Source organism: Tachysurus fulvidraco, chromosome 23 (genome assembly GCF_022655615.1).
Source record: "Tachysurus fulvidraco isolate hzauxx_2018 chromosome 23, HZAU_PFXX_2.0, whole genome shotgun sequence".
In the NCBI taxonomy this organism is placed as follows: Eukaryota; Metazoa; Chordata; class Actinopteri; order Siluriformes; family Bagridae; genus Tachysurus; species Tachysurus fulvidraco.
In genome coordinates, this window is record NC_062540.1 from 16,581,799 (window position 1) to 16,607,995 (window position 26,197).

At 38.0% G+C, this 26,197-nt stretch overlaps 1 protein-coding gene across 3 annotated transcripts in view; it reads left to right on the forward strand.

The window, feature by feature from the left end:
• Nucleotides 1-230: 230 nt before the first annotated feature.
• The window catches only part of arhgef25a (Rho guanine nucleotide exchange factor (GEF) 25a), a 72,241-nt gene continuing 46,274 nt past the window's right edge, over nucleotides 231-26,197 (forward strand). Inside the window, exons 1-2 of one of the 3 annotated variants that reach the window (XM_047807000.1) lie at nucleotides 231-850; nucleotides 6,307-6,442. In XM_047807000.1, the coding sequence (XP_047662956.1) occupies nucleotides 755-850; nucleotides 6,307-6,442 (232 nt within the window). In that variant the 5' untranslated portion in view covers nucleotides 231-754. Of the gene's footprint in view, nucleotides 851-6,306; nucleotides 6,443-19,327; nucleotides 19,754-26,197 lie in introns of those variants that run through there. The other 2 variants (XM_047807001.1, XM_027170511.2) reach the window with 2 other exon arrangements.

Consider the following 26,197-nt stretch of genomic DNA (forward strand, 5'->3'; position numbering starts at 1 on the left):
ATGAAAATGGAGGCTGTTTATAACTCGTGACAGATTTGTCTGTGGTTTCCTGTTCCCTAGTCTAGTGTTGTAGTATCCAGCTACCTTATTTGGTGTTTACACAATCCGCGTGCCGAGATAAGGGAGAAGAGCTGATCTGTGGATGGCAGAAAGAAACTGAGAAGGAGGAGAAACAAAAACTCACTCAGAATCAGTGTCTTGTGTAAGAGAGAGCACTAGGGAGCAAACGATGTATGGGGGAAGAGAGGGAGGAGTGGACTTCTGAAGGGGTGGTAGATGCATGCAGCCAATAACAGGCTAGAGAAACTGAGACTTCAGAGACTCCAGACTTTAGAAAGTCAGTCCTCACATAGCAAGAAAGGTACTAAACAGCAAAAGAGCATGAGGAAAAAGGAATGGGACACTGTGACGGATAAAGATTTGAAAGAAATGATTTTAAACCCATGCCATGATGCTCTGTGAAGTGACCTCACGGACAGAGATTCGGGACGAGGCCTGAGTAAATTGTGCTTTGCTTGCGATCTCTTCAAGACGCAGCAGCCAGAAAGGAATAAAGAAGGCACGTGTCATCCCAGACAAAAGCACCCTCAGCTCCTCCACAATCAATTATTTATGTGCAGGAGAGTTGCAGAAGGCCAGGCAAATAGGAGTTGACCTACAGCTCAAAGCTGTGCCGTATTGTTCTGGATTAAAGAAAGAACGACTCTGGAAGACAGGAGGGAGATAGAAACAGACACGGAGAACTGCTGCAATAATGAAACCTCTTCAGAAGAACCAGGGGCGCACTGATCATATCTTAGGTGCCATGGCAGACATGCTGAGCTCACTGGCCATGCCTAGCCAACAGTGGGTGAGTATACCAAACCTTCGTTCAATTCCTTTTAAATTTGATGTACTGTTTGTTTTTTCCTTAATCATAAACAACAAATGACAATCACTGTGAAACGATAAATGTCAGGTGCTCGTAAAGAGAAATATCTGCGCGATTCTTTCGGACTACTAGATAGATAACTTTTTTAATATGCATATCCTGATGATGACATACGTCCGGTGACATACGTAACAAGTGGCTAGTTGTTGTTTTTGCAAGTAAATTTCACTGACTGATTTTTCATTTCTGATCTGGACAAATCAAATAAATTGTGAACCATCTCTCTCGTTTATTTTTCACTATCAGTCTCTAATAAAAACGATTGCTAATGGCTTTCCAATTGCCTACATGGCATGACCTTGTTGCACAGTATGCATCTCACAGTAAGCAAACACATTCCAGAGACCAGATGAGATGTGGCATGTGTGGTTATGTGTGGAGGAGCTTAAGAAGAAAAGGAGACCGATTCCGGAAACAAAACAAAAATGTGCAACATGTCCTCCTGCTCCTCCTGTCCATTAGAAAAAGCAGGGGATTAAATGCGTGGAATAGATTATCAAACGTCCATCAGGATAATCATGTCTTATTCATTCCAAAGTCCATTAATTCTAGGACAAGCATGTATTGATTTTCACAGTCTTATTTCAAGAGACAGAAATAAGCAGAGAATTTTCTGGGATTTTCAGAGGGATAAAAATGGGAAAGTAAATAAAACACATTTGTCACACAGCTCAGAGACAGAGCAAGCTTGAAGAGGAGAAGTGGACAAGCTGATGAGAGCCTGACCTCTGGCTGGGTACCATGATGAATGCTTATGAGGAATTTTGGATGTCCTACAAGACTCGGAAACTGAGTAACACTGATTAAGACATCGCTCCATGAGCATAGAGACGATGAAGGTCCAGTTCCTCACCGCAGCTGTCAGGCTCGCATCCCAGTACAATAAGTCTGTCTGAGTGCTGGTTGTTTTTGTTCCTGTGTTAAAAGCAGTATTGAGTAATAAAAAATTAATTAAAGCAAGAAACAAAAAAGACAAAACTTTCTCTGTGTAACGAGGTCTACAGTAGATCAATAACAAGTAAATAATAAATGTCGCAGTGACTGCAGAGTGTGATGGGAGGGATACAATCTTATATCAATAACACTTTATATTGATAATGAGATGATTAAGGGCTGAGCAATGCATTATATCCTGAGGTCTCACTGATGACATAAGATTGACGTGAATGTTTTTCGAATATATTACATACACAGTTAAACCTTGTTTACTGATTTACTGTTTACTCCAAATTCAAAATATAGTACAAAATATTTTTTTTAAAAACACTAACCTTATATATGTCCATCAGATTTGTGCTCGGGTCATCAGTGAACACTAGTGTGAAGTCTGTAATGAAATAAGAAATTATCCTCACCCTATTAGCTCCTCAGAAGCTTTTGGTTGCACAATTCCACTCGACTTTAAACTGTTGTAGAAAGGACATTATTTATATTTACTTTATTTCGTGTTCAGTGTCACCCAAATGAGGATGAGGTTCAATTTGAGTCAGGTTCCTCTCAAGGTTTCTTCCTCATATCCTATCAGAGAGTTTTTCATTGCCACGTTGCCTCAGGCATGCACATTAGGGATAAATGTTCGAGATATAGTAGAAATAGTCATTTAATTTTAAACTTTTACATTCTTATTCTGTTTCTGTGCTTCTGTAAAGCTGCTTTAAGACAATGTGAATTGTTTAAAGTGCTATACAAATAAGTTGAATTGAATTGAATTTTTTTTCAATATTATTATTTTTTCTTCTCCAAAGGCATTTTGTGAAAAAATAATGATAGAGTAAATAATCCGACTTATTTCTTACTAGTTACACTGATTTATCTGGTGTGCTCTTTTAAATGACGACACTGACATGTTCAGTCTCCTCCATATGAGGGAAGTCAGTTGAAAGATCTCAGCAGAAATCAAATCTAGGGGGTGTGTCAGTCTGTGTAATCGCCTGGCCTGACTGTCACTGATATGACTAATATGCTGCATGAATCTAGAGCCTAGACTAGAGAGAAATCAGCTTTATCTTTGCTTCTTCATCCAATTCTACATATTTCCCTCATCATTGGTGGTGATGATGCACATAACTCAGCAAAACAGGACGATCCACTGGTCAGCTGCTAAATGTTCTGATGAGAAGTGTTAAAAAACAAAACCTTACATTGATATTTTTTTATTCCTGTTTTTTATTTATATCAGCTGTCTCTGATACACTAGTGGGCATTTGTGGGCATCAAGCAGTTAAGGCTCTGGGTTGTTGATCAGAGTTCAAGCCCCAACAATGCCTAGCTGCTGCTGTTGGGCCCTTGAGCAAGGCCATTAACAATCTCTGCTACAGGGTTTTTGTATCATGGCTGACCTGTGCTCTGACCCCGACCTTCAAAGTTGGGATATGTGAAGAATGAATTTCATTGTGATGTAAAGTATATGTGACAAATATAAAGGCTTCTATTGGTATCAAAGAAGGTCTTGTAGTAATTATGCTGCGTTCGTCTTAACTCAGATGTAGGACTTCTAGACTAAGGGGAAGTATACTATTTTTGAGTTTGATGTGTTCAAGGTCTGATGTGGAAAAACATGTATGTGTCCATGTTTTGTTAGGAACAAGCTAGCCAGCTAACATTAATCATGAATTGATAATGTATTAACTTTCTTTTTAAATAGCAAACTCTGTTACAGAGTTAACAAATGAATATGAATATGAATATGTTGAGTGATCTAAAGATATTGGTACTATAAACACATTTAAAGTAATATTTTATTTACAGGAATATAGAGGTTGAGGACATCTTCCTGACTAGGAAGTTCAGGGAGCATTTTCTTTGGTTTTGCCTGATGTCTGAATTACAAACTTTAAGTCTTGGTGAGCAAGCTTCTTCATTCACCCAAGGAGCTACTGAATGGTGGGAAAATGCTGCACTTAACTGCACTTTAAACACCGTTTAGTATTTGTTTCACCTGTAAGGTCACAAGATTGATGTGATATCAGGGTCAGAGGTGTGAAGCCGCAGTCTTCAACATGTCAGGACAGCATTGTTATCTGGTAATAAGTGGTGTAACAGAACATCCTCTGTACCAGAGTGACATAAATGGCCTCTTCAGGCTTTTTTTTTTCAGACTAGCTGGCTTCTCTAACCTAAACATGCACTTTGTCATCCTTAAAACAATGCACCTTGGGCTTGTCCAGGAATTTGCCTTCCTGTGTTCTGACATGCACTATTGAAGTGTTTTTTTTTGTTTTGTTTCAGCATCGTTCTGATCTGTACATTTCTCATGGCACTGGACTGTTTCTGTCTGAATGTGTTGCTGGGTTTGATGTTCTCCAGAGTGAGATGTTTACTGAAAATCCACCTTGGTTCTCACTCTGGTGGCATGGGTACTAATACTAAATAATACTAATAATAAATCACTCAGATTAAAAAACAAAAGAAAAAAAACCCATAAGAACAGGATGGTGCTCTGGGCAACAGAACGAAACACAGTAATATGTTCCTTACCTCCATGATGCTCATGAAGTGAAGTGGCTGTTAAGATTCTGGTTAAGAAGCTAAATAAGAGTGACATGATCATTTGAAAATGTCCTACCAGAAAGCCCAATGTGTTTTTTTACAATAAGATTTGGTAACTTGTAATTAGCTATTTCGAGTGAGGCATCCTTTTTGTCACTATAAGGACCACACACAGGGCAATTAACATTTCATTAGAAAAATCTTTATTAAGTAGCTGGTTAATTATTTTTCAAAAAGGAACATGTTGTGAAGTTTGCTAAACAGCGTGTTTAGCTAGTGAGTTATGTTGGATATTTTTTAAGATTCTGTAAGAAATGACAGAAATTGCACCCAAATTCCACTTCAAGGTATACATCTTAAAGAGCTCATTCCTAAAGAGGTTTAAGTATCATGAGGTAATACGTTTAGGACTCTAAACGTATAAACTTGATTCAATTATAAATATGGGTGCGGCAGCAGGACATCAGGGATCACCACGAACAAAGGGTTTACGTGACCGTGATTACCATTTTAAGTGACCACTTGGTTGATAACAATTGTAACAATAACAAGACAAGGTATACGTGACTGTGATTAACATTTAAAGACATCTGGCTATATAACAAGGTGTGACCCAGCCATTTGGGAGACACTCAGTTCTTACGCTCAATACACATTCAAAGCAGATAATCAAATTAAATACAAAAGGGAAAACTGTATGTAATGCGTGAGCAAGATTTGCTCTGGGTTCTTATTGACTCCGATGAACCCAAAGTATGCCATGTATTTTGTCACTGCTATTCTGGAATAAACTTCTTGTTCTTCATTAAGATCTTCAACATCATCGTCTTATTTTTACACTGCGCATTTTTTTTCAATTCCAAGTTATGTATTTTATTTATGAATATTTATGAATATTTATTAAGCAGACAATCTTACCCTGAATGACTTACAGAAGTGCTTTGTAGTAGCTATCAAAAACACATCCTCATGCTAGTTCAACATGTCAGGTTCTAAGAATACCATTGAGCTAAAACCCTGAAAGGGGGAGGCTAGCATAGCTAGAACAGGAATCACATGTGGAACTTAACATAAAGTTAGCTTAGAGAATAAATAAATAACAATAAGCTTGCTCTAGCCGATGTTATCCAGAGTGTTTTCAGAATTGCACTGCAGTCTCAAAACACAAGCAAACAGACAAACAAAAAACCCTAACTCCTTGTCATGCTAGTTTACTACTGTAAGTCAGGGACTGAAAGTACCAGCAGTCTTAACACAGCCATGAGCTTATTGGGATGTTAGTACAATCTGAAAAGAAAACACAAGACAAAGATGATTAAAAAAAAAAATAGAATAAATAAACTGCTATAAAAATAAATAAAGTGCTAACAATGTGCATACAACATGACTAACATAAGTTTTCTGTTCTGGATAGCTAATGTTTGCTTGTTTTGGTTGTTTAGCTTTATAACGAATTTGATGTAACTTTCACAGTAAGGCAGCTAGCTGGTCTACATTTAAAATAGAAGTAAAAAATTCAGATCTCTGTGGTAATCTTGGGCATGGTTTTTGCTAGCTATAGGCAGTTTTTGTAAAGATATACCCAGAATCTAATAAACCCAAACCTCTGGACTGTGAACTAAAGTTCCATTCACTTTGCCAAAATAAAGTCTGTCATAGACACGAGAGACATTTTAAAGACATTTATGAGATGTTGAAGCTCAGCAGAGCTTTTATGCTCCACAAATTGTAGTGTAGTAGATTGGCTACTTCCTTTACTAAGACTCTTGATTGGATGCTGCAAAAATGAGGCAAGTGTTGGCTTTAATGTTGTGCATAAGTAACTTAAGGAAACTAATTTTACAGATATTTTTTCCATCATTTATGTTCTCATGTGTATTTTGCAGAGCTCAGAGGGCACAGAGGAGCTGCCAGTGGATGGCGAACAAAAGGCAGCAAGCCAGTCTCAGTGGGATCAGGAAAGGGTTGAGTGGGAGCAGGCATCTCGGGACAGCCCTGAGAGAGGGCAAAGAGACAAAGAAGGTAAGATTTGCAGGCCTTATTTGGTTCTGTTCAGCTCAACCCAGACACAATTTTTAATCCATCATATCTGACAGTTGTCAAGTTTCCAGATTCAGCCGAGAAAAGAATGGTGACATGCTACAGTCAACAGAAATAGCAAAGTTACTCTGTACACGAGTCAAGAATAGACATATCTCATTTACAGTTAGTAAATGATTTTTGTGTCATCTACTCTCTACTCTATCTGACATGATACACTGTTAAACAAAGCTATTAGCATGACCAGGCAATAGCTCTTACTGGAAAAGCCCATCGTTACTTTTAATCACCACTAGGAGCAGCATTTCTGCCATTGGGACCGGCTCATTTTGTATGCAAGCTGCCAAATATTTACAAATCCGCCCATGGCTATTACCATGAACCAAAACGTTCTTTTAATAGTTTCCGCTAAGTATATTAGTCCAAATATTCTTGACCTGCAACTCTAGCTTTGCAGACAAATCACACAATTATGCTGTGGGCGTGACTGTGCTTTGTGCAGATAAGCAAGGATTTTTATCAGATTGGATCTGTTACACTAGTAATCCTGAGGTTAATGAACCACACCCTTTAACTGCAGCCTGTGCTGATAATCAGACTGGCCGCTAATTTTCTGAAAACTCTGATGAGTAGCTGCTGAGAACAACTTCCAGATGCCAGAAAAAAGCCTATCGAATGCAGCCATAGTTATTTTGCCTAGGAAAAGTTTGCGTGCATTCACTCTTTCCTTGAATGAAATGGAACAAAAGGAGCTTTGTATGTGCCTTGAGGGAACCGGGTACTACGGTTTGCACCATATGGAAAGATGGTGAGCTGACATGGGATGTGCTGCACGTGATGGGGTCAAAAATGATGACAAAGTCGATTTCAGACGAGACCGATTTATATGTTTTATGCTGCTAAAATTTCATCTAATGAATATTACCGTCAGCGATACCACAACCAGCTAGTGTTATGTTCTACTGACATGACTTTCTCTGCACTCTAATTACGCAGGATTATGTTAGTTCAGATTTCTCAAAGCTGTGCTTAAGTTGGGGACAACTGTGTAATGGTTTACAAACTGTATCTACTTTAGCAAAAGGTCTAAAGACCAGTCTTCTTGAATTCATTCTCTCTCTCTCTCTCTCTCTCTCTCTCTCTCTCTCTCTCTCTCTCTCTCTCTCTCTCTCTCTCGTTCGTGGTAATGCAATTTAAGTGGCCCATTAATAAGATTTGAAAGGGTCAGTGTGGAGTTACCATGCTTTGCTTAAGATGAGGAGGCCCCGGCTCTCATTTCTTCGGAGAAGGATAGAAGCACTGGAGACCACCCATCTGTTAAAGATTAGGAACAATATGCCTTCTGGTGGCTTCACTGGAATTACGGGACTGAGCAAGTATTCTCTAAATCACAAGCAGAAGCTGGGTTTTGAAGTGAGACTGTCCCGCTTTTTCTTTTATTCTATCTTTACCATCTCTAACTCCAGTGCAGTGTCCCAGTGTCCCACAGTGTTGGTATAATTATATTTATCTCTCAAATTGACTCTTTCACTCAGCACACTTTGTAGCTCACCCATGAACAGACTTAGCCAGCTCCTCAAATTTGGATTGAGTCATTTAGCTTGTTTCGTAACAAGCCAGGTTGTGCCAAGTGCATCAGAGATAGCAGAGTGGAAAGCTTAGATACACAGCAACAGGAAACAGACAATTGCCAAGTTACCTATTTTACATTTACATCATTTGGCAGATGCCCTTATCCAGAGCGACTTACATTATCTCATTTTTGTTTATAAAAATACCACACACTCCAATTTCCTCAAAAAACCTGAAGCTAGTAAGAGAAGATAGGTTATAAGGTGCAGAACACTTCAAGAATTAAAGTTAAGAAGAACAGTGAAAATGTGTTTGGAATTATACTTCATCTTCAATAGTTTCCAATAAGGCTTTTGGGAATTGCAGACTACTCACCACTGTTGGATGTGTAATCTTTCCTTGTCCCAAATTTCCATGGGATTTTCATACTCACATATAATGTTACTGCCTTTTAATCTTTCTTTTGCATGTCATACTGTTGCCAGTGCGGTTAGTATTATGTTGCATAATCAATCACTTTCTTTTCCATTTCAATGTGGATGTAAATATGGCAGTAAAATAGCAGCTTGTACAAACAAACAAACAAACAAACAAACAAACAAACAAACAAACAAACAAACAAACAAACAAACAAACAAACAAACCACAAAAAATTGAAAGAAATAATTAACAAAAACTATGTATTTGTACAGCTTGGCTACTGTATATTATTTCAGCAGCCATGTTTAGCTGAAGTTTTAAATTTTGAGCCAGAAGGCACCCCTTTAAAGGTTTAAAGGTAATTTGAGTCTGAAATCACATTAAAATTGAAAGATTTAAAAATATTGTTCCTTTTAGGGTAAAACAGAGGAATATACTCAGTAGCTACTGACAAAATGGGCTAATGATGCATCATGCCACATTTTCAAGCTAAAAAGTTAATACTATAAACATCTGTATCACAGCATATGGGGATAAACTCATGTTATCACAACTTTATTGAATTGAATATGTAATTTTGCAACCGATATATAATTCTGCTTAATATTAAAGGATATTGTTTTTAGATTCATGGCATATAATCCCAATTAAGTAAAAAATGTCTTCTCCTTTTTTTAGAAATGAATGCAGGCTGTTCATCATTTTTAAGTGACATCAAATGATATTTATCAATCCATCTGTGCATTCAAAATGTTCATGAATGAAACGAATGTCTACTGTATCTCACTTTATATCAAACTAAGTGTAACTTGGTCTGTTATCTGAAAGGAGTTTGACATCCCTGCTCTAAAGGATACTTTCATGACTTGGCTTTAATGGCACATTTAGTCATTCATAGGTTTATGATCCATTAAATCCTTGTATTGCCCTAAAAAAAGCAGCTACAGGAATCTTCAGTTGAGCTTCTCAGGGGACCTGGTGGCTAAGCCAGGCCTGACCTTAAAAGGGCTACCACAGGCCTCCAGCTGGCCTGCTCAAAAATCACGTTTGCATGAGTCAGGCTTTAATATTGCATATATTTGTATGAGCAAGTAAGTGAACATAGCTATTTCAGCACTTATGTTATCATGATTAGACCATAGACTAATTTCTAACTAAGCTATTATCCACCTCGAGCGTTGCTGTCCTATGTGTCAGAAAATAAGAAGCAGATGTCAATGTTAAGACAATGACAGTGAGTGTAAATAAAGTAAAAGTGCAAAGTTTTAGTCTTGAAAATAAAGCTGTGTTGTTGTGGGGAGCAGACAGGCTCCCAGGTCATTGCTCTTGAGTGGATGACATTTTGATAGACTGCTGTTCTCAGCAGCTCTGCTCTGGGCTGCAGGCCAAACCAGACGGCCTGAAACGTCAGCCGTAAAGCATCCAGACGCCTCGACGTGCAGGATGAGCCTGTGTCAAATGCATAAAGCCAGACTCCTCCTTTTATCTTTCATCACATGTACCTAAATATCAATATATTAAGTATAAGTATATGATATAAATAAGTAAGGCTTGAATAATTTTATGTCTGCAGAAATTATATAAAAAAAGATTTTTTGCTTTTAATCGTTAAAAAAACGCATTTGTTGCAAGTGTTAACTTATGAATTCTTAGTAAAAACTTCAAGGGTGTTAACAAACTGGGATTTTAACAAGACAACTCAAAATCCATTGGGCAACAAATAAACAATGAAGGGTATAAAATTATACGTGGTCTGCATATTGACTGAGATATGCTTTCAGTTACGGAATAAGTAGTGGAAAAGTCCTTCAGAAAACCACAGAAATTATAGGGTCCAAATTTTCATTTTCAGCCAAGTATACACAATAGTGCTGTTGAATTCTTAAATCTGATTGGACAGAACATTGATTAATTAATTTTATATTAATGTGGTCATTCTAAAATATTGTTATCACTATAGCAACAGCTAATTCAGATTAACACTTTTGGGAGACGTTGCAAATAATCTCAGATAATAATAATAAGCTGATTAAAAACAGATGGGAAAAAAATTAATTACTGATATGGCGACATTATCAGATATCTGTAATGAGCCATTTATTTAAAATTTATAGATGTAGTCTTCAGTATCAGACTTGAGATTTGGGAATTTGGCATTCTGGTTTCTCTGTAACATAAGCTGCATTTTAATGTCTTATTAACTTCAATAGACAGAAAAAAAGACAGTCTGGAGGAAGTCTGATGGTTTAAAGCTGCTAAAATCGAAGTGGAACTAACTAGTGACATTAATCATAATTATAAACAGATCATAAAAGACATTGTGTTTTTTGAAAAATGAAAAATATGTTTCATTTCTTGCAATTTGCTGTGGTAGAAAGGAATAAAAAAAATGAGGCATGCTTTCAGAGGAAAATAACCATCCTGTTGAAAACGTTTTACTATAAAACTATATCCATTGTGTTTTATTCCCTACTTGCATTCTGGATCCTCTCTGAAATATTTAGGCCTCTTCTTTTTTTGGATCTTGAGCTAAGCTAGAGGTCTAGATCTACATCACACTAATCAGGCATGTCAGGCACACAAGATAGGTTTGTCTTACAAATAATGCTAGTTTTAACTGGTTTACCTTCTATGCATATACTAAAACACTAATTTAAAATCCTTTTACGTTTATAGCTTAATAAGTCCATAAATATAAAGAATACCATCGGTTGTATCTTAATAATAGTTCAATAAATAAATAAAACACAAACACCTCTGAATGGTCAAAAAACCCTTTCAACTGGCCATGCAATATTTCCTTTTAAATGGTTCTGATTCCTTTTTTATATACTCTAGTTGTGAATTTATAATATATGATTCAGTGAAACAGTCACACCGCCTGCGCTGTGTCTTAAGGTTCACACAAAGTACACAGCCAACAGTCCTTTTGATGAACTATCCATTTGGAGGTATAGCTTTGATCTAATTCAATGGGATTGAGGGTTGTCTTCTGTCTGACTCCTCTGACACTGACCAGGTGTCATTTTTACAAGCCACAGGATTCACCACCCATCCCTCAGGCCCACAGAGAGAATGTGGTATCTTTAGACTGGTCTTTGAAAGAATCCTAAAATGTTTTCCTCCTTTCTGCCCACATTAGTCTTTTCCAGCATATTACCAAATGACCAAACTGCAGAGAAATGCTGCAGAGAGGAGGCGGAAGAATCGATTGTTGTTCAGTGCAGGACTTTAATGAGATTCTTGTATGAGTGATGCTTTATAAGGCAATGACATTAGGTCAAGGTTGGAGTCAGGATGTCTTACGTAATCTGAGAGGGCTTCGTTTGTTTTCCAGAATTTAGACAAGAAAGTTGTGTGGATTGTGTTTATATGAGATAACATCTGTTGGAAATTTTTGAAGAAAAGAGGTGGTACTTGTTTGAGCCTCGATGTCTGGGCTGATTGAAGATGGGGAATGATGGGTATTGAGCCTAAGAGGGGCTGTGAAATATACCACTTGGTACTTACACATTTATGTACGCGGACCTGTACGTGTGTTTGTGTCTGAAAGTAGGTGGGCGTGGTTGTGTGAAAAAAAACATACATCTTATGGACTTGTGGATAGTATTTGCAGACAAGCTAGTAAACAGTTTACACTACATACAATGAGCTGGATCCCATGGTGCTGGTTTAGTGGTTCAACCATAGCCTCCCTTCTACTGCTCTTTATGCAAGCGATACTGAACCCAATGAAAAAGAGAAACAGGCAGAGAGGGGGAGAGAGAGAGAGAGAGAGAGAGAGAGAGAGAGAGAGAGAGAGAGAGAGAGAGAGAGAGTAGCGAGACAGTAGGATAATATAAAAGCTTTCTAGCTCTCAATTTGGATCTTAGTTTGTTATGTCTGGAGTTCACAGTAGGCGTACAACCTCAGTATAGTGCTGGAGAATATATCCTTCTGCTGAGGGGTGAATGTGGAGGAAACACACAGTCTTTCTGTATCCGAGGCTGTCCTCTAACCATCTGTGTTACTGTCTGTATTACATTCTGCATATGTTTAGGTCCTCTTGGTTTCTTTCCACCATATGGACTCCATGCTAAATAGAACACTACCACACTAGCAGATCTAATTGGTCAGAAGGTGCAAACTCAATGTAAAGTTTTGTTTTAACTCAAAAGCAGTCTAGATAACGGATTATTTAAAGTTGCATCTTTCAAAACTTATAAACTTGAGTTCCAATATCCAAAACATTTTATGACAAATAGAATTAAAGGGAAGAAATAAGTTCACATAACGTATTATATTTTGCAGCACAGTATGCAGCCCTCCTATCTGTACATTAGTTAAATGCAATATGTATCATGGTCATCAGTCCCATCCTCTAAGGTCATGCAAGGTGGACTGATTATATAGTATTAAAGGAGCGGTTTGTAATTTTAACAGCCCATGTTGACCATGACGTGAACTGCAATTGCAACTGAATAGAACTAGTTGTTTGTCTTGTAATGTATTCTTATGACTATTCTAGGTTTATTTATTTATTTTTTTTTATGACAGATTGCACCTTTAAATACAGAAATGTGGACAAACATAAACATGTTTAAATATGTAAAAAGAAAGCCTACTTCAGATACTTATATAAAAACTAAGAAAGATATCAGCTTCAATATGTCATTTATGGCTTTTCCAGAAGCCTGTTTCTGTGCAGATGACTTGACCTTTTGCGATTTATGAGCTAAGGGTTTGATATCCGTCGAGGATCAAGCAGTCTAGCTGTTAGGGGGTGGGTTGAATTGAATGGGTTTTAAATGTATGCAGCAGACAGAGGGATGAAGAAAAGAAGAGCTGTTCCTGTAGGCCTGATCCCATCCTGCGCCACGCTGCTTGGTTACTGGGCACACAAGCAGGGCCGATAATCCAGTCTTCTGAGAACTGGGAGCTTGTACAGATACTTACAGATGTATATGTGTGTGTGTGTGTGTGTGTGTGTGTGTGTGTGTGTGTGTGTGTGTGTGTGTGTGTGTGAGAGAGAGAGAGAGAGAGAGAGAGACAGAGAGAGAGAGAGAGAGAGAGACAGAGAGAGAGAGAGAGAGAGAGAGAGAGAGAGAGAGAGAGAGAGAGTTTTAAACACCTCCTTTATTCCAATATAAGCAAGAAAGCATCTTAAAATGTTTCTACAACACTCAGGGTGCTGCATCTTGATGTGCTGCATCTTAATTATGTAAATAAAATAATAATAATAATAATAATAATAATAATAATAATAATAATATATATATATATATATATATATATATATATATATATATATATATATATATATATATATATATATATATATATAATAATCAATCTATCAATCAATCAATCAATCAATAAAAAATGACTTTAATTTGAAACCCTGACCATCAGGTTTGCATAAGAAATGATCATCACCCCATACATGGTTATATTCATTCACATTGTTTACAAGGATGTAATAAGCATGTTCTATTGTTAATCTCTCCTTTATTAAAGCTTTCACCATTAAGACAGGATCAATGTCCATCTCCTTTGATCTTCCATGTGACCCATATTGCAATACTGTATATAAAGTTAATTAAAAAATGTTTTGTTTTGTTCTGTTAAAGAGAGAGAGAGAGAGAGAGAGAGAGAGAGAGAGAGAAAGAGAGAAAACGGGAGGAAGAGAAAGACGGACAGGGTGATTAAATGAGTGCACCAGAATGCAGACAAGCTTTATTACTGAATTTCTAGCATATGAACATTTTCCATATACTTCAAACAGTCACATATGCAGTCCATTAAGATTCTACTCAACATTATGACTAATACTTGCTATAATTCATTTCAGATTTGCGAGCACTATATATAACAGCATGCCTGTATGCTCACTAAATACACTATTTAAAAGTGTAAAGCTCATTCATTTATTTTTTTCCCCAAGCACACAATGTTCACATTAATTTTGTCGCACCCGTACCGACTGTAGCCTCAGACTTCTTGCTTAACAGACGTGGAAGCTGATGCGGTCTTCTGCTATTGTAGCATCATTCTTTAACATTTTGTGTGCTCTGAGATGCTTTTCTGCTCACCACAGTGGTAAAAAGTGTTTATTTAAGTGACTGTAGTCTTTCACTCAGTTCTGATCTCTCTCATTATCAAGGTGTTGATTAATAACTGCAGCTCATTGAATGTTGTTTGTTTTTCGCACCATTCTATGTAAACCCTAAGACTTTTGTGAAAAATTAAATGCTTAAACTAGCTCATGTGGCACCAACAGCCATGGCAGAGACAAAGCCACAGAGATCAAAGTTTAACGTCAATATTAACTGAAATGCTTGAAAGAGAAGATGTACGGGTGGCCTGTGGATCTGTAATAAAGAGCATATTAGTATTTGTTCCCCTGACACCAGAAGGATGTGGAGACCATCACTCAGGTGAAGGAGAAGAAATATTCAAAACAGATTGAGGGTCTGAGACACACTGAGTTGAAATCGAGGAAGGTATCATTGTGTTGAATATTTCAGCATTGAGCTTCAACAGCAGCAGATGCATCATCCTTGGTATACTATAGTTTGTCATTGGTAGGGTGTGTGTGTGTGTGTGTGTGTGTGTGTTTTAGGACACACACCCCAATTATTAATGCACTCAATTAAATGAAATATAATCCTATGCCATGTAAGGATAGAAATAACTAACTTTGTATTCATTCATAATAATTAAATGATATTCACCAATGAGTTACTCTGCCATCAGATCTCTTTGATTTAATCTGTCTGGTCTTTCTGTGTGTGTGCGTTCGTGTGTGTGTGTGTGTGTTGAAACAATTCTGACCCCATATGTGTGTGTGTGCGTGTGTGTGCGTGTGTGTATTCTTTAATATGATCAGTCTTCATAGAAGTAATATGATCTTAATTGAAAAAATAAACTAGTACTCATTCCTACTTACCACCTACATATGTCCCAATTACTGCTGTTTTATGAACTTCTTATTAAATTATTATGTGCTCTTCAAGTGTGTGTTTGAATCTACTGTATGACAAAAAAGGATTATGATGTGTGTGTGTGTGTGTGTGTGTGTGTGTGTGTGTGTGTGTGTGTGTGTGTGTGTGTGTGTGTGTGTGTGTGTGTGTGTGTGTGTGTGTGTGTGAGAGGGAGAGAGAGAGAGAGTGGGTGGATTTGGTTTCTCAGTGTAGGAGCAAGATTTATGTTATACATGCCATCAGTATATATATCAGTGACAGGGGAATGTTTTATTGCCCATGCTCTTCTATGATTAGAGTTTTTCATTACCCAAAATCCTCTGAGCTTTCACTCAGAGTTATTCCAGTTTCTTACTTTCTTTTCTCTTTAACATGTGAGGATGGGCAAGATGTGTGTGTGTGTGTGTATGTATGTGTGTGTGTGTGTGTGTGTGTGTGTGTGTGTGTGTGTGTGTGATTAACTATTTCTTACAGCTTGACTCAGTGTGGTCTGGGAAAATCGGTGGACTGTTTGAACTGTACTGAATCATCGGCTCTCTGATGCCACGGACTATGTGATGTTTTCAAGGCTCTCTTATTAACAGCAGAAGTTGAGCATTGAAGAATATGAGGTTCTGCAGTGTCACTGTTTGGAAGCAGCACGTTTATGGACAATCCTAGTGCTCTTCTGCTACAACCCTCTTAAACTACACAGTGATGCTAATAATAATAATAATAATAATAATAATAATAATAATAATAATAATAATAATAATAATAATAATAACGAATATTTGAGTTACTAACCTGTCAATATTTCTTGAAGAAATGAACAAAGCATATTCTTGTTCACATTGTTCTTTTTTTTTTTTTTTTTCTACCTCAGCAACCTTATCAGTTTGTATATAATGACAAAATATTTATGAATCTACGTAGGAATCTATAATATTAGGAGAATTTGGAATGAATAGGTTTCTGATCTTTTATCAAAAATGTGGTGCATTTACTGAATTTATCTCACAGCCCTGATGTCATGCTTAGTTCATACCTGAGTGTATGATACTGTTTATCTTTGGTTATGACGGGATGACATGCTTTCCTGTGTTACTTATACTTTAATACTGAATATTACAAACACATTTGAATAAGAAGGAGAGGAGAAAACAGTTTCTAGCCTATACATGAAACATCTCAGTTCTGCTGACTTCAGTAATTGGACTCTAGGGGGACTAGAGGGGTTGTGAAAGAGTTTGCAGAGAGCGACAGAGAAAGAAAGAGAGGGGAAAAAAGAAGAAAGGACAAAAATAAGAGAAAAATGAGAGAGTGAGAGACGATAGAGATGGATGGGAGGAGGGGAGTGAGGGATTAACTCACTCAGCACAATCCTCAGCTGACAATGTCCTCGGAGTAGAACATACAGACATGATCCGTCTCATGAACTTTCGTGTAGCTTGCAATAGCCCACATTCCAACACACGCACACACACACACACACACACACACACACACACACACACACACACACACACACACACACACTCTCTCTCTCTCTCTCTCTCTCTCTCTCTCTCTCTCTCACACACACACACACACACACACACACACACACACACACACACACACACACACACACACACACACACACACACACACACACACACACACACACACACACACACTTTCCCCCCAAGCACACATGCTGGCTCAATTAGGCAGGAATTCTCTCCTAAACTGCTCCCCCCTCAACCTGTCACACTGTTTGTGTTGACATGTCACTGAATTGTTAACCATGTGTCCTTATGGGTTGGCTATATAACAAATAGTCCATAATCCATGGAGACATAGAGTTTTAGACTGATGGTATTCGTTGTGAACCAAAGCACTCTGAATAAGGGCATCTGCCAAATGCCATAAATGTAAATGTAAATACTCATACATTGAGTATTTATATTGTGTGTATATATATAAAGACAGCTTGGTGTTTGAAATTGATTATTTTCTAGTAACAATGCCTCCTGAAATGTTTTATTCTTCATACAAACAGTTTTTAATAAAAGCACGATTAGTTAGTTTTCATGTTGTTGCTATAAACAACCGTAATGTCAAAGCCCGCTGTAAACTTTCTGTGTCTTCAGGTTTAAGCTCTGTCTGTTACAAAGCACTGACATTAGAGACTCCTTCCCTCCAAACAAATGCTACATAAACATCTTCTCCCAGAAAACCTTGCCATATGACCAATTACACACTTTTTAAAATTCAGGTATGCAAGCCAGGCAAGTCCCAGTGTAAGTTTTTACCATAGAAAAGTTTGCCTTGCAGACAAGAACTATTATAAGAGCTGCTTTTTAAGCATCGAAATTAATCAACATATTCTAGCCAGTAAGAACTGAGAATTCAACAGTGCTGTAGTATAATTGTCTTTAACTATTGATCTACTATTAATAAAGCAGAAATACATAACACCAAGCTTCACATGCATTTACTAAACACAGTCTAGATTACAAAATAGTTTTGCTTTTTCATCACTGAAGGCTATTAAAATTAGCACATATCACCCACTCACATATCAGTAGGCTACTGTTGTACGATTGTTGCTTTGGTTATCTTGCATTATCTTGCTTCATTTTTGTCACTTTCAACACAGGGTCAGGGGTTAAATAGAGGTTTAGGAGGTGGCAGTTCTGGAGTACTATTTGGCATTAGCATTCAGTTTATGTTACTAAATGTTTCATGTGTATAGTATGGAAAATCAGGTTCATTTCTGCTGTAGAACTACAAACTAATTTAATACTAAAATATAATTTAATAATAAAATACAGACCAGCTAGCACGTGTAACGATGACAGATTCATCTGCATAAGTCGGTATGGCTTTTATGTGTCTCATTATTATAAAATTCTCATGGGATTTTCATTGGAATCTGTGGGTCATGAACGGTGTCCCCATGAGATGCTGTGGTGTGTTTGTGGGAAATCATGGGGCATATATGGAATCCCTGGAAAAATGTGTGGAATTTCCATGTATTGCCATGGAGGCACCTAAAGTTGAGAAAGTTTAAACAGGCATGAAGTGGCACTTCCAGAAATGCCCTAAAACTAGATTTACATTGGACTTGTATGTTGCTACTCAATGCTTGAATCAATACAGTATCTATCTATCTATCTATCTATCTATCTATCTATCTATCTATCTATCTATCTATCTATCTATCTATCTATCTATCTATCTATCTATCTATCTATCTATCTATCTATCTATCTATCTATCTTAAATCAGTGTTATGTCCACGTGTTCTCCTAATCTTTGCCTGCATCTCAAATTTTACTGATAACAGACTACATCGTTTAAATCCTATAGCTGTAAACTTTTTTCAAGAATTTCTAAAAAGGGGGTCATAGCATCCTAATACGTCTGAATAATCACACACACACACACACACACACACACACACACACACACACACACACACACACACACACACACACACACACACACACACACACACACACACACACACACACACACACACACACCATGATTCAGCCTGGCTATGAAAGCAACAGCTCTTGTCTTGCACTGCAGATATAATTATATCATTAAACACATGTGCAGCTATTTTTGACACGTGTTTATCTTTGGTTCTGACTTTCCAGCTGATTGACGATCTGGAAGCAGCGAATAAGGAATCTGCCAAGTGATACTACATACCCAAAAGCTAAATGATACAATGAGACTTGAAACAAAACCAAATAAAAAATAAAAAATGCATCAGGAAGTAAGACCCTAAAAGAAAACACAAGCTGTAAAGAGGGGGGAGAAAAGAAAAGAGGGAAGTGGGAGCTGTATTGTGGACTAGCCAGTGAGTGGAGTTGCGGAGTTGAGCTCCACCTCCTCCCTCCCTCCCGTCTTGTGTCTCTCTCTGTTTCTACCTCGTGCTCTCAGCCAGTGGTGCTGTCTGATCATTTGACTAGGCGCTGAGCAGAAGAGAACAGGGCAGAGGAAAGATTGCTGCACATGGCAGGGAGAGAGAAACAGAAGGCGAGCTAAGCTTTTCGCCTAATCTTGATTCTTTCACTTATAAGCTGTGACAACCTAAACCTAAACCTGAACCTGGTTTCTTTACTGGTTTTTTTCATCATCAACCCCCAACTGTTATCTTCCAAGGTTTTTCGGTTACCTCTTTGGGATTAACTTGGGGAGAGAGTGTGGGTTACCATGGGTCATGCTGGTTCCTCGTAGACTGGCTGTCTGTGATTGGGATACGACATGAAGGGCGCCCACCACCACCGGGGCTGTGCCTGCCAACACTTGTTCCGAAAAGTCCTGGCAAAGTGTGGCTGCTGTTATGCCAGGGTCAGAGGTCAGTGACTTTGGTGTTCTGGTTCTTGATGTCATCTAATTTACTAGCACAAAGTGCTCTGGTTAGTACTACAAATAGCTGAATGTTATTTTACCACAAAATTTGAGCTGGCTGAAACTTGACCAAAGTGCTTTGACTGCTTTTGAGATCATAACAACATACAGCCTACATATATTTGTCGTGTTCTTCATTTCCCAAACATTTCTCATCAGATTCCTTTGCCTTAAATCCGCTTTGACAGATGCTCTCCTACCTTCTCCTTATCTCTCCTCTTGAGATGGACTGTGGGCATGAGCTTGTGATTAAGCATAGCTGTGTGTGTGTGTGTGTGTGTGTGTGTGTGTGTGTGTGTGTGTGTGTGTGTGTGTGTGTGTGTGTGTGTGTGTGTGTGTGTGTGTGTGTGTTTGGGCATACAGTATGTGTGTTTCATCCACACATCCTCAGTTAGTCAGAGCAACAGACTCCTGGCATTTCTCCTAATTACAGATTCTTTTCTTTACGTCTTTTTGCCTTTTTGCTTTTCTTTTCACCCATTTTACAGAAAAACCCATACATGCATGACTATAAGTGCTATTAAACAAGTGCTATTAAGTGCTATTAAACAAGTGCTGCTTGTGTGTATATAGATGTGTCGCGAGCCGCCTTAGGTGATTCGACATGCTTTATTTATGCACTGTATAACACGTGGGTTTAGGAAACAGCAGGGGACCGGGCCATAGAGAAAAATTCCTTCCTCTGCAACAACAGGATTAAAAAACTGCTTTTGGTCTTCCTGCCTTTTTTGCTACCACCTTTAATTTTTCAGCCAATTACTGAAAGCCCTGTAATTCTGTCTTTGAGGAACTCACATTTTGTGTGTTTCAGTAAAACAGTGGGATGTATGATGTAGCTGCAGTTGGTAGCAACAACAAAGGAAGAGTATTTGGTTGTAATATCCAACTAATAACCCAAGAACACACACACACACACACACACACACACACACACACACACACACACACACACACACACACACACACACACACACACACACACACAAACACACACACACACACACATCGGTAGAGTTTTTGGCCAAACATCACTTCTGTGCTTCTTCTAACTAAAAGTGCACTAAAATTGGCAGCACCAAATGCCCTCTTTTTCATTTTCATGGAAACCCTCACATCTGAATTAAGGGTGATTTTAGCAATTTTAGTAAAGTTAGCTGAATACGCCAAGATGACCCCTGGTTCAGTCCTGAGCTCAGGTTACAGCATTGCTTTCCTTGGGGTTCTCCAGTTTCCTCCTACCTTCTAAAAAAAAAGCCAGCAGGTAAATTGCTGACTAGAAATGAATCTGTATCTAAAGTGTATGGTGCATGGTCCGCTCTGATGAACTGGCATCCCAGCTGTAGTGTATTCCCAGATCCACATCATGATCAGGAAGGAGTAGCTGAAGAAGTATGGAAGATGAAGAATTTTTCAAAAATTTAATTCAATTTCAATTTCAAAAATTTAAGCCTCAAAAACACAGCACACACTGCCTTGGGCAAAATGCCTAAAATATACATAATTAATAGGGAATAGAAGTGATAGCCTGATAGATATGCCAGTTTTTTTCCAGATATTATATATAAAACCTGGCTTTCTGGAGCTAACAAACAGTTTGGTAGAAGTGAATAAAAACAAAAAGTTCTTGTATCAATGAAAGTGATTTGACTATAATTGACTATTTTGATAATAATTCACCGTTTGCTTTACACTAATGCTGTGAGCAAAAAAAAAAGTGTTCTAAAAGTAGCAACATGCACTCATTAAACTTCAACAATGCACCGTTTAACTCTTTCGCTCTCTCTCCATCAGTTTTAGCTCTTTCCTATGCATATTATACAGAATAGGGTGCCACTCTACACACAGTTGTGTGCCACTTCCACAACGCTGCTGCGAGCCAACAGATATTGTTTTAATTCTAGGAATTAACATCAGACCCAGCTGCTTTAATATAAATCACATTATCAAAGAGCTGAAGGTAAATGGAGATTGCTTAAGCTGATATATGACATAATATATGACCCTTCTTAGCTTTTTCTCCGTCTTTTTCTTTATTTTCCTCTCATTTTTTCTATTCTTCATTGCCTTGTCAGCTCTTAGGCACCTTAGCTGCATTCTCCGTGATGGAGGAGGGTATAACATAGTGGTTTACATAAGAGTGTTTAATCATGCTCGAATAAGGGCTAAATGTTTACTCAGACTCTGGAATAAAGGCAACAAGCTAAATGTATTCAGCACCAGATCCTCTTCATGCTGCATTCTTGAGTTACACTCCCTTTACATGTCAAGGCATCCAAACTGAGTCAAGACTTTGTTCGACTCATCACATTGAATCAACTTACCGTAAACACACACATACAGTGCACACACAATAAGTGCAGTCTTTGTTTTGATGTTTATGATAGTCACAGGCACTCTGGAGTGGATTAGACTCACATGCCAGCCATTCATGTCCTCCTTCACTGCTGCGTAACAATAAACGCGGCAGCTCATGTTTCCTGAACTGAAATGTCTCACAGTTATTTAGCTACACTAAGTCATAGCAGTAGAGTCATTAGAGTCACTAGTCATTAGAGTCACTTGCCGTGTTTCTGTGATTTGCTACACATTTTAGATATTCTAATGTTTCACATTGGTGCATATTTTTTTTTACAGAACTGCTTGTGCATGTTGCAGTTTAGCCAGACCATGATAGTCATAATTACGCCGCTTTAACGTGCAGTTTCTTTCCGCACTGCAGCTGTTATTTACAAGCACAGCAGGGCTGAGCAGTATGACGTCTTCCTCTTCGTCTCAGTGACCACACCGGCCAATGACAATTAAGGCAACAGTGCTTATAAGGCCTAGAGTTTCAAGAAGGCACTTTTGGGCATCTGTGTCTGATCAATATCATTGAGCTTTTAGATTGAACTTAGATCTAAACGTATGTTCGTGTGCGTGTATCTGTGTGTGACTGCATGGCTGAGTTTATGCTTTGATGAGGTACTCAATGTCTGATGGACTGTGGATCAGGATCCACAAGCTTCAGGCATTAAATTGCACGTTCGGAGATAATCAGTTACATTGTGTTAGTTATGCATGCAATAGCACAAACACTGGGTGTAGAAATGGAAGAGGCAGGAGAGTTGCAGGAGATCAGAGTGTTATTTTGTATCATCTCACCTTCTGACTTCAGCCTTCCAAAAACAGGAAGCTGAGCTGAACCTCAAGAGGAAAACACATCTCAGGCCAACACCGAGCAAGACAAAGAGGTCTCATTTACACTTATTTAATCAGCCTCATCATGTGATGATTCACAGCAGCTTTTGTTCTTCATCACTCATCCTGCTCCTCTGATTAATCAGTAAACCACAAGATATTTATACCTCATGAAACAGTATCTTCGGACTATGTTTATTTTTGTTACAAGGCTTTGTAATATTTGTGTCACTTTCTCATACATGAAGCTGATTTACTTTCTGTAACCTGATGCCTAACTCTGGCTAAAACAATCTGCAGGTGAACTTTTTCCCGACGTAATGTAATGTGCTCCTAGAACTATCACTAAATGCTATACAAGAGTAAAATCGATCTTTTATAGAACAGCCAGTTGTTGAGAAATTTCTACAACAGCATCTTTAACACCTATAGAAGAAATCACAGGTTTTTATTAACATGTGTGTTCTAAATCATTAATGCTTTTATGGAAACAGGGACATTTGCAGATGCTCAGACGGTCGAAGAAAAAAACCTATAATCTATAAAGCCATAAACCTATATTCATAATGTAAGGTTATCCATATTAACATGTTTGTGGAAGGAATCTCTAAAGTTCTCTATCTCTAAATCTCTAAATCTCTAAACACTTCAGGGCATGTTGGTATTGGAAAATAGATCACTTGATCTATAACAGCACACTCCGAAGTGTTTGTTTGTTTGTTTGTTTACATAGTGAAACTACGTTATCTTTTTTATTTTTTTTTAATAAATCAAACTGTTCTTGTAATGTCATGCTTTAAAGGAACAGTGTGTGAATTGTAGAGCCCACTGCTGCATATAAAGTGAACTGCAATTGCAAAAATAACATCAAAAACACTGAAACTACCCACTTTGTTTAAAATGCCTAATCAGCTGCCTTTTAAGGAAAATGGGCGGGGCTAATTTCAGACCAGTTATATGTAAATAAATCCATGATTTTAAGAAACTATCCATATTTATTGCATGTCAATACTGCAATCGATAGTTCTTCTGTGAAGTTACTATATGATTATAATACGGAGAGAAACACTTTCTAATTGCAAACTACACCTGTAATTCTTTCCGATGACAAGGATTAGCTGTATTACATATAGAGCGCACTCAAGGTTGATTTTTTTTTACAGCTGCTGGCTGAGAAATGGTACCTCTTCCTCTCTCACTGAGGAAATAAAGTGGTCACTTAAGAGTAATACCTACACATGATGTAAACTATAGGGCCCCTCATATGTGGACCTGTCTGGCAAAGACAGTGTAGTAGAGGTTGACACTTTATCAACCCATATCCGTCTACCACATTAATCATACTTAAGGTCAGTGATTAAGCAAGATACGGTTTCAGACTGCGCTGGAATCTGTACATAAGCTGCAATGTTGCATTTTTACCACTAGAAAGCCTCCAACACATTGAAAGGTATTTGAAGAACGTGCAGGTAATCTCCCTTAAATCCATGTTAGAGGACAGACATTCTAAAGGGGCTCACTTGTGTGTGTGTGTGTGTGTGTGTGTGTGTGTGTGTGTGTGTGTGTGTGTGTGTGTGTGTGTGTGTGTGTGTGTGTGTGTGTGTGCGTAGGTTGGGTGTGTTTTCTACCTCTCTAAGGCTGACTGCTAATGTTCATCTCCCCAGTAACAATCATTTTTCTCTTTTTTTGGATGATGTGTTTATGAAAGTTTCCACCACTTCCCCTGCATTTTTACCAGCATCTCTCTCTCTCTCTCTCTCTCTCTCTCTCTCTCTCTCTCTCTCTCTCTCTCTCTCTCTCTCTCTCTCTCTCTCTCTCACACACACACACACTCTCTGTTTTCTGATCACCTGCGTGGAAAAATGCAATTACAGCCACATCTCTGTCTCACAGTCACACTAGTTATACAAGTCCATTTTTTCTCCTACTACTGAAACAGCTGGCAAAAGACAGATCAGATGCTAAGATATACTTGCCAACTTGGAAACTCTGTTCCTGGATTTGGCAACATTTTAGTTGTCTTTAGCGAGAACCTACCAAAAATCTTTTTTAATTTACCAATCACTGACCAATAATTTTCCAAATGACCAATCCCTGCTCAGCATTGTTCCCAACAACCAGTCACTATTATAATTTTTCTTAAAGACCAATAACTGATCAATAATTTTCCCAATGATCAATCCCATATCTGAATTGTTCATAAAGACTAAACTGATCAAAAATTCCCCCAATGACCAATCCCCGATCAACATTATTCTTAAAGACCAATCACTGATAACTAATTTTCCCAATAACCAATCCCAGATGAGAATTGTTCTTAAAGACTAATCAATGATCAAAAATTCCCCCATTGACCAATCCCTGATCAGCATTATTCTTACAGACCAATCCCTGATCTCTAATTTCCCCAATGACTAATCCCTGATCAGCATTATTCTTAAAGACCAATCCATGATCGCTAATTTTCCCAATGACCAATCCCTGATCAGCATTGTTCTTAAAGACCAATCACTGATCACTAATGTTCCCAATGACCAATCCCTGATCAGCATTGTTCCCAACAACGAGTCACTAATGATAGTTTGTCTTAAATACTAACCACTGCTCACCATTGTTCCTAACGACCAATCACTGATCACTGTTGTTCTTTATTACCAATCACTGATCAGTATTGTGATCACCAAAACACGGTCTACATATTTGACAGAATCCTACTGTTACTGGTTCCGGGGCCGGTGCCTATACTCTCGTTTGGATGATTAATGTTTTTAGCGCCATAAAGGGGTTCTACTAGAAGCATCTGGACGTAGGTTCTCCCAAGAAAAGTTTCCACAGAAAAACAAACCAAAGAACACTTTATAGTGTTAAATGGAAACTTTTGTATAATCTCCAACCATGAAAGAGCTGGTGCTCAGACTGCAGATTTACTTCATTAAGGCTTTGGGGTTCAGTGGGTGGTCATTTTGTTGCTATGGGAACAACTTTTGAGTTTTTTCCCCCTCATTACTGTCATTCAAATTTCAAAGTTTAAGGAAGTTTGAAGATTATTACTGAAAAGAAATAAAAGAAATAATACGTGGCAGATAGAATGCAAATCGTAATCCTGAGACATACAAAGTTTCCCTTGATCAGCTACGCACACGGCATTAAGAAAGAGAAAGCAGTAAAGCATGTTTTTCTCATTTTGCATGTGAGCATTGTCTATGACTGTGAC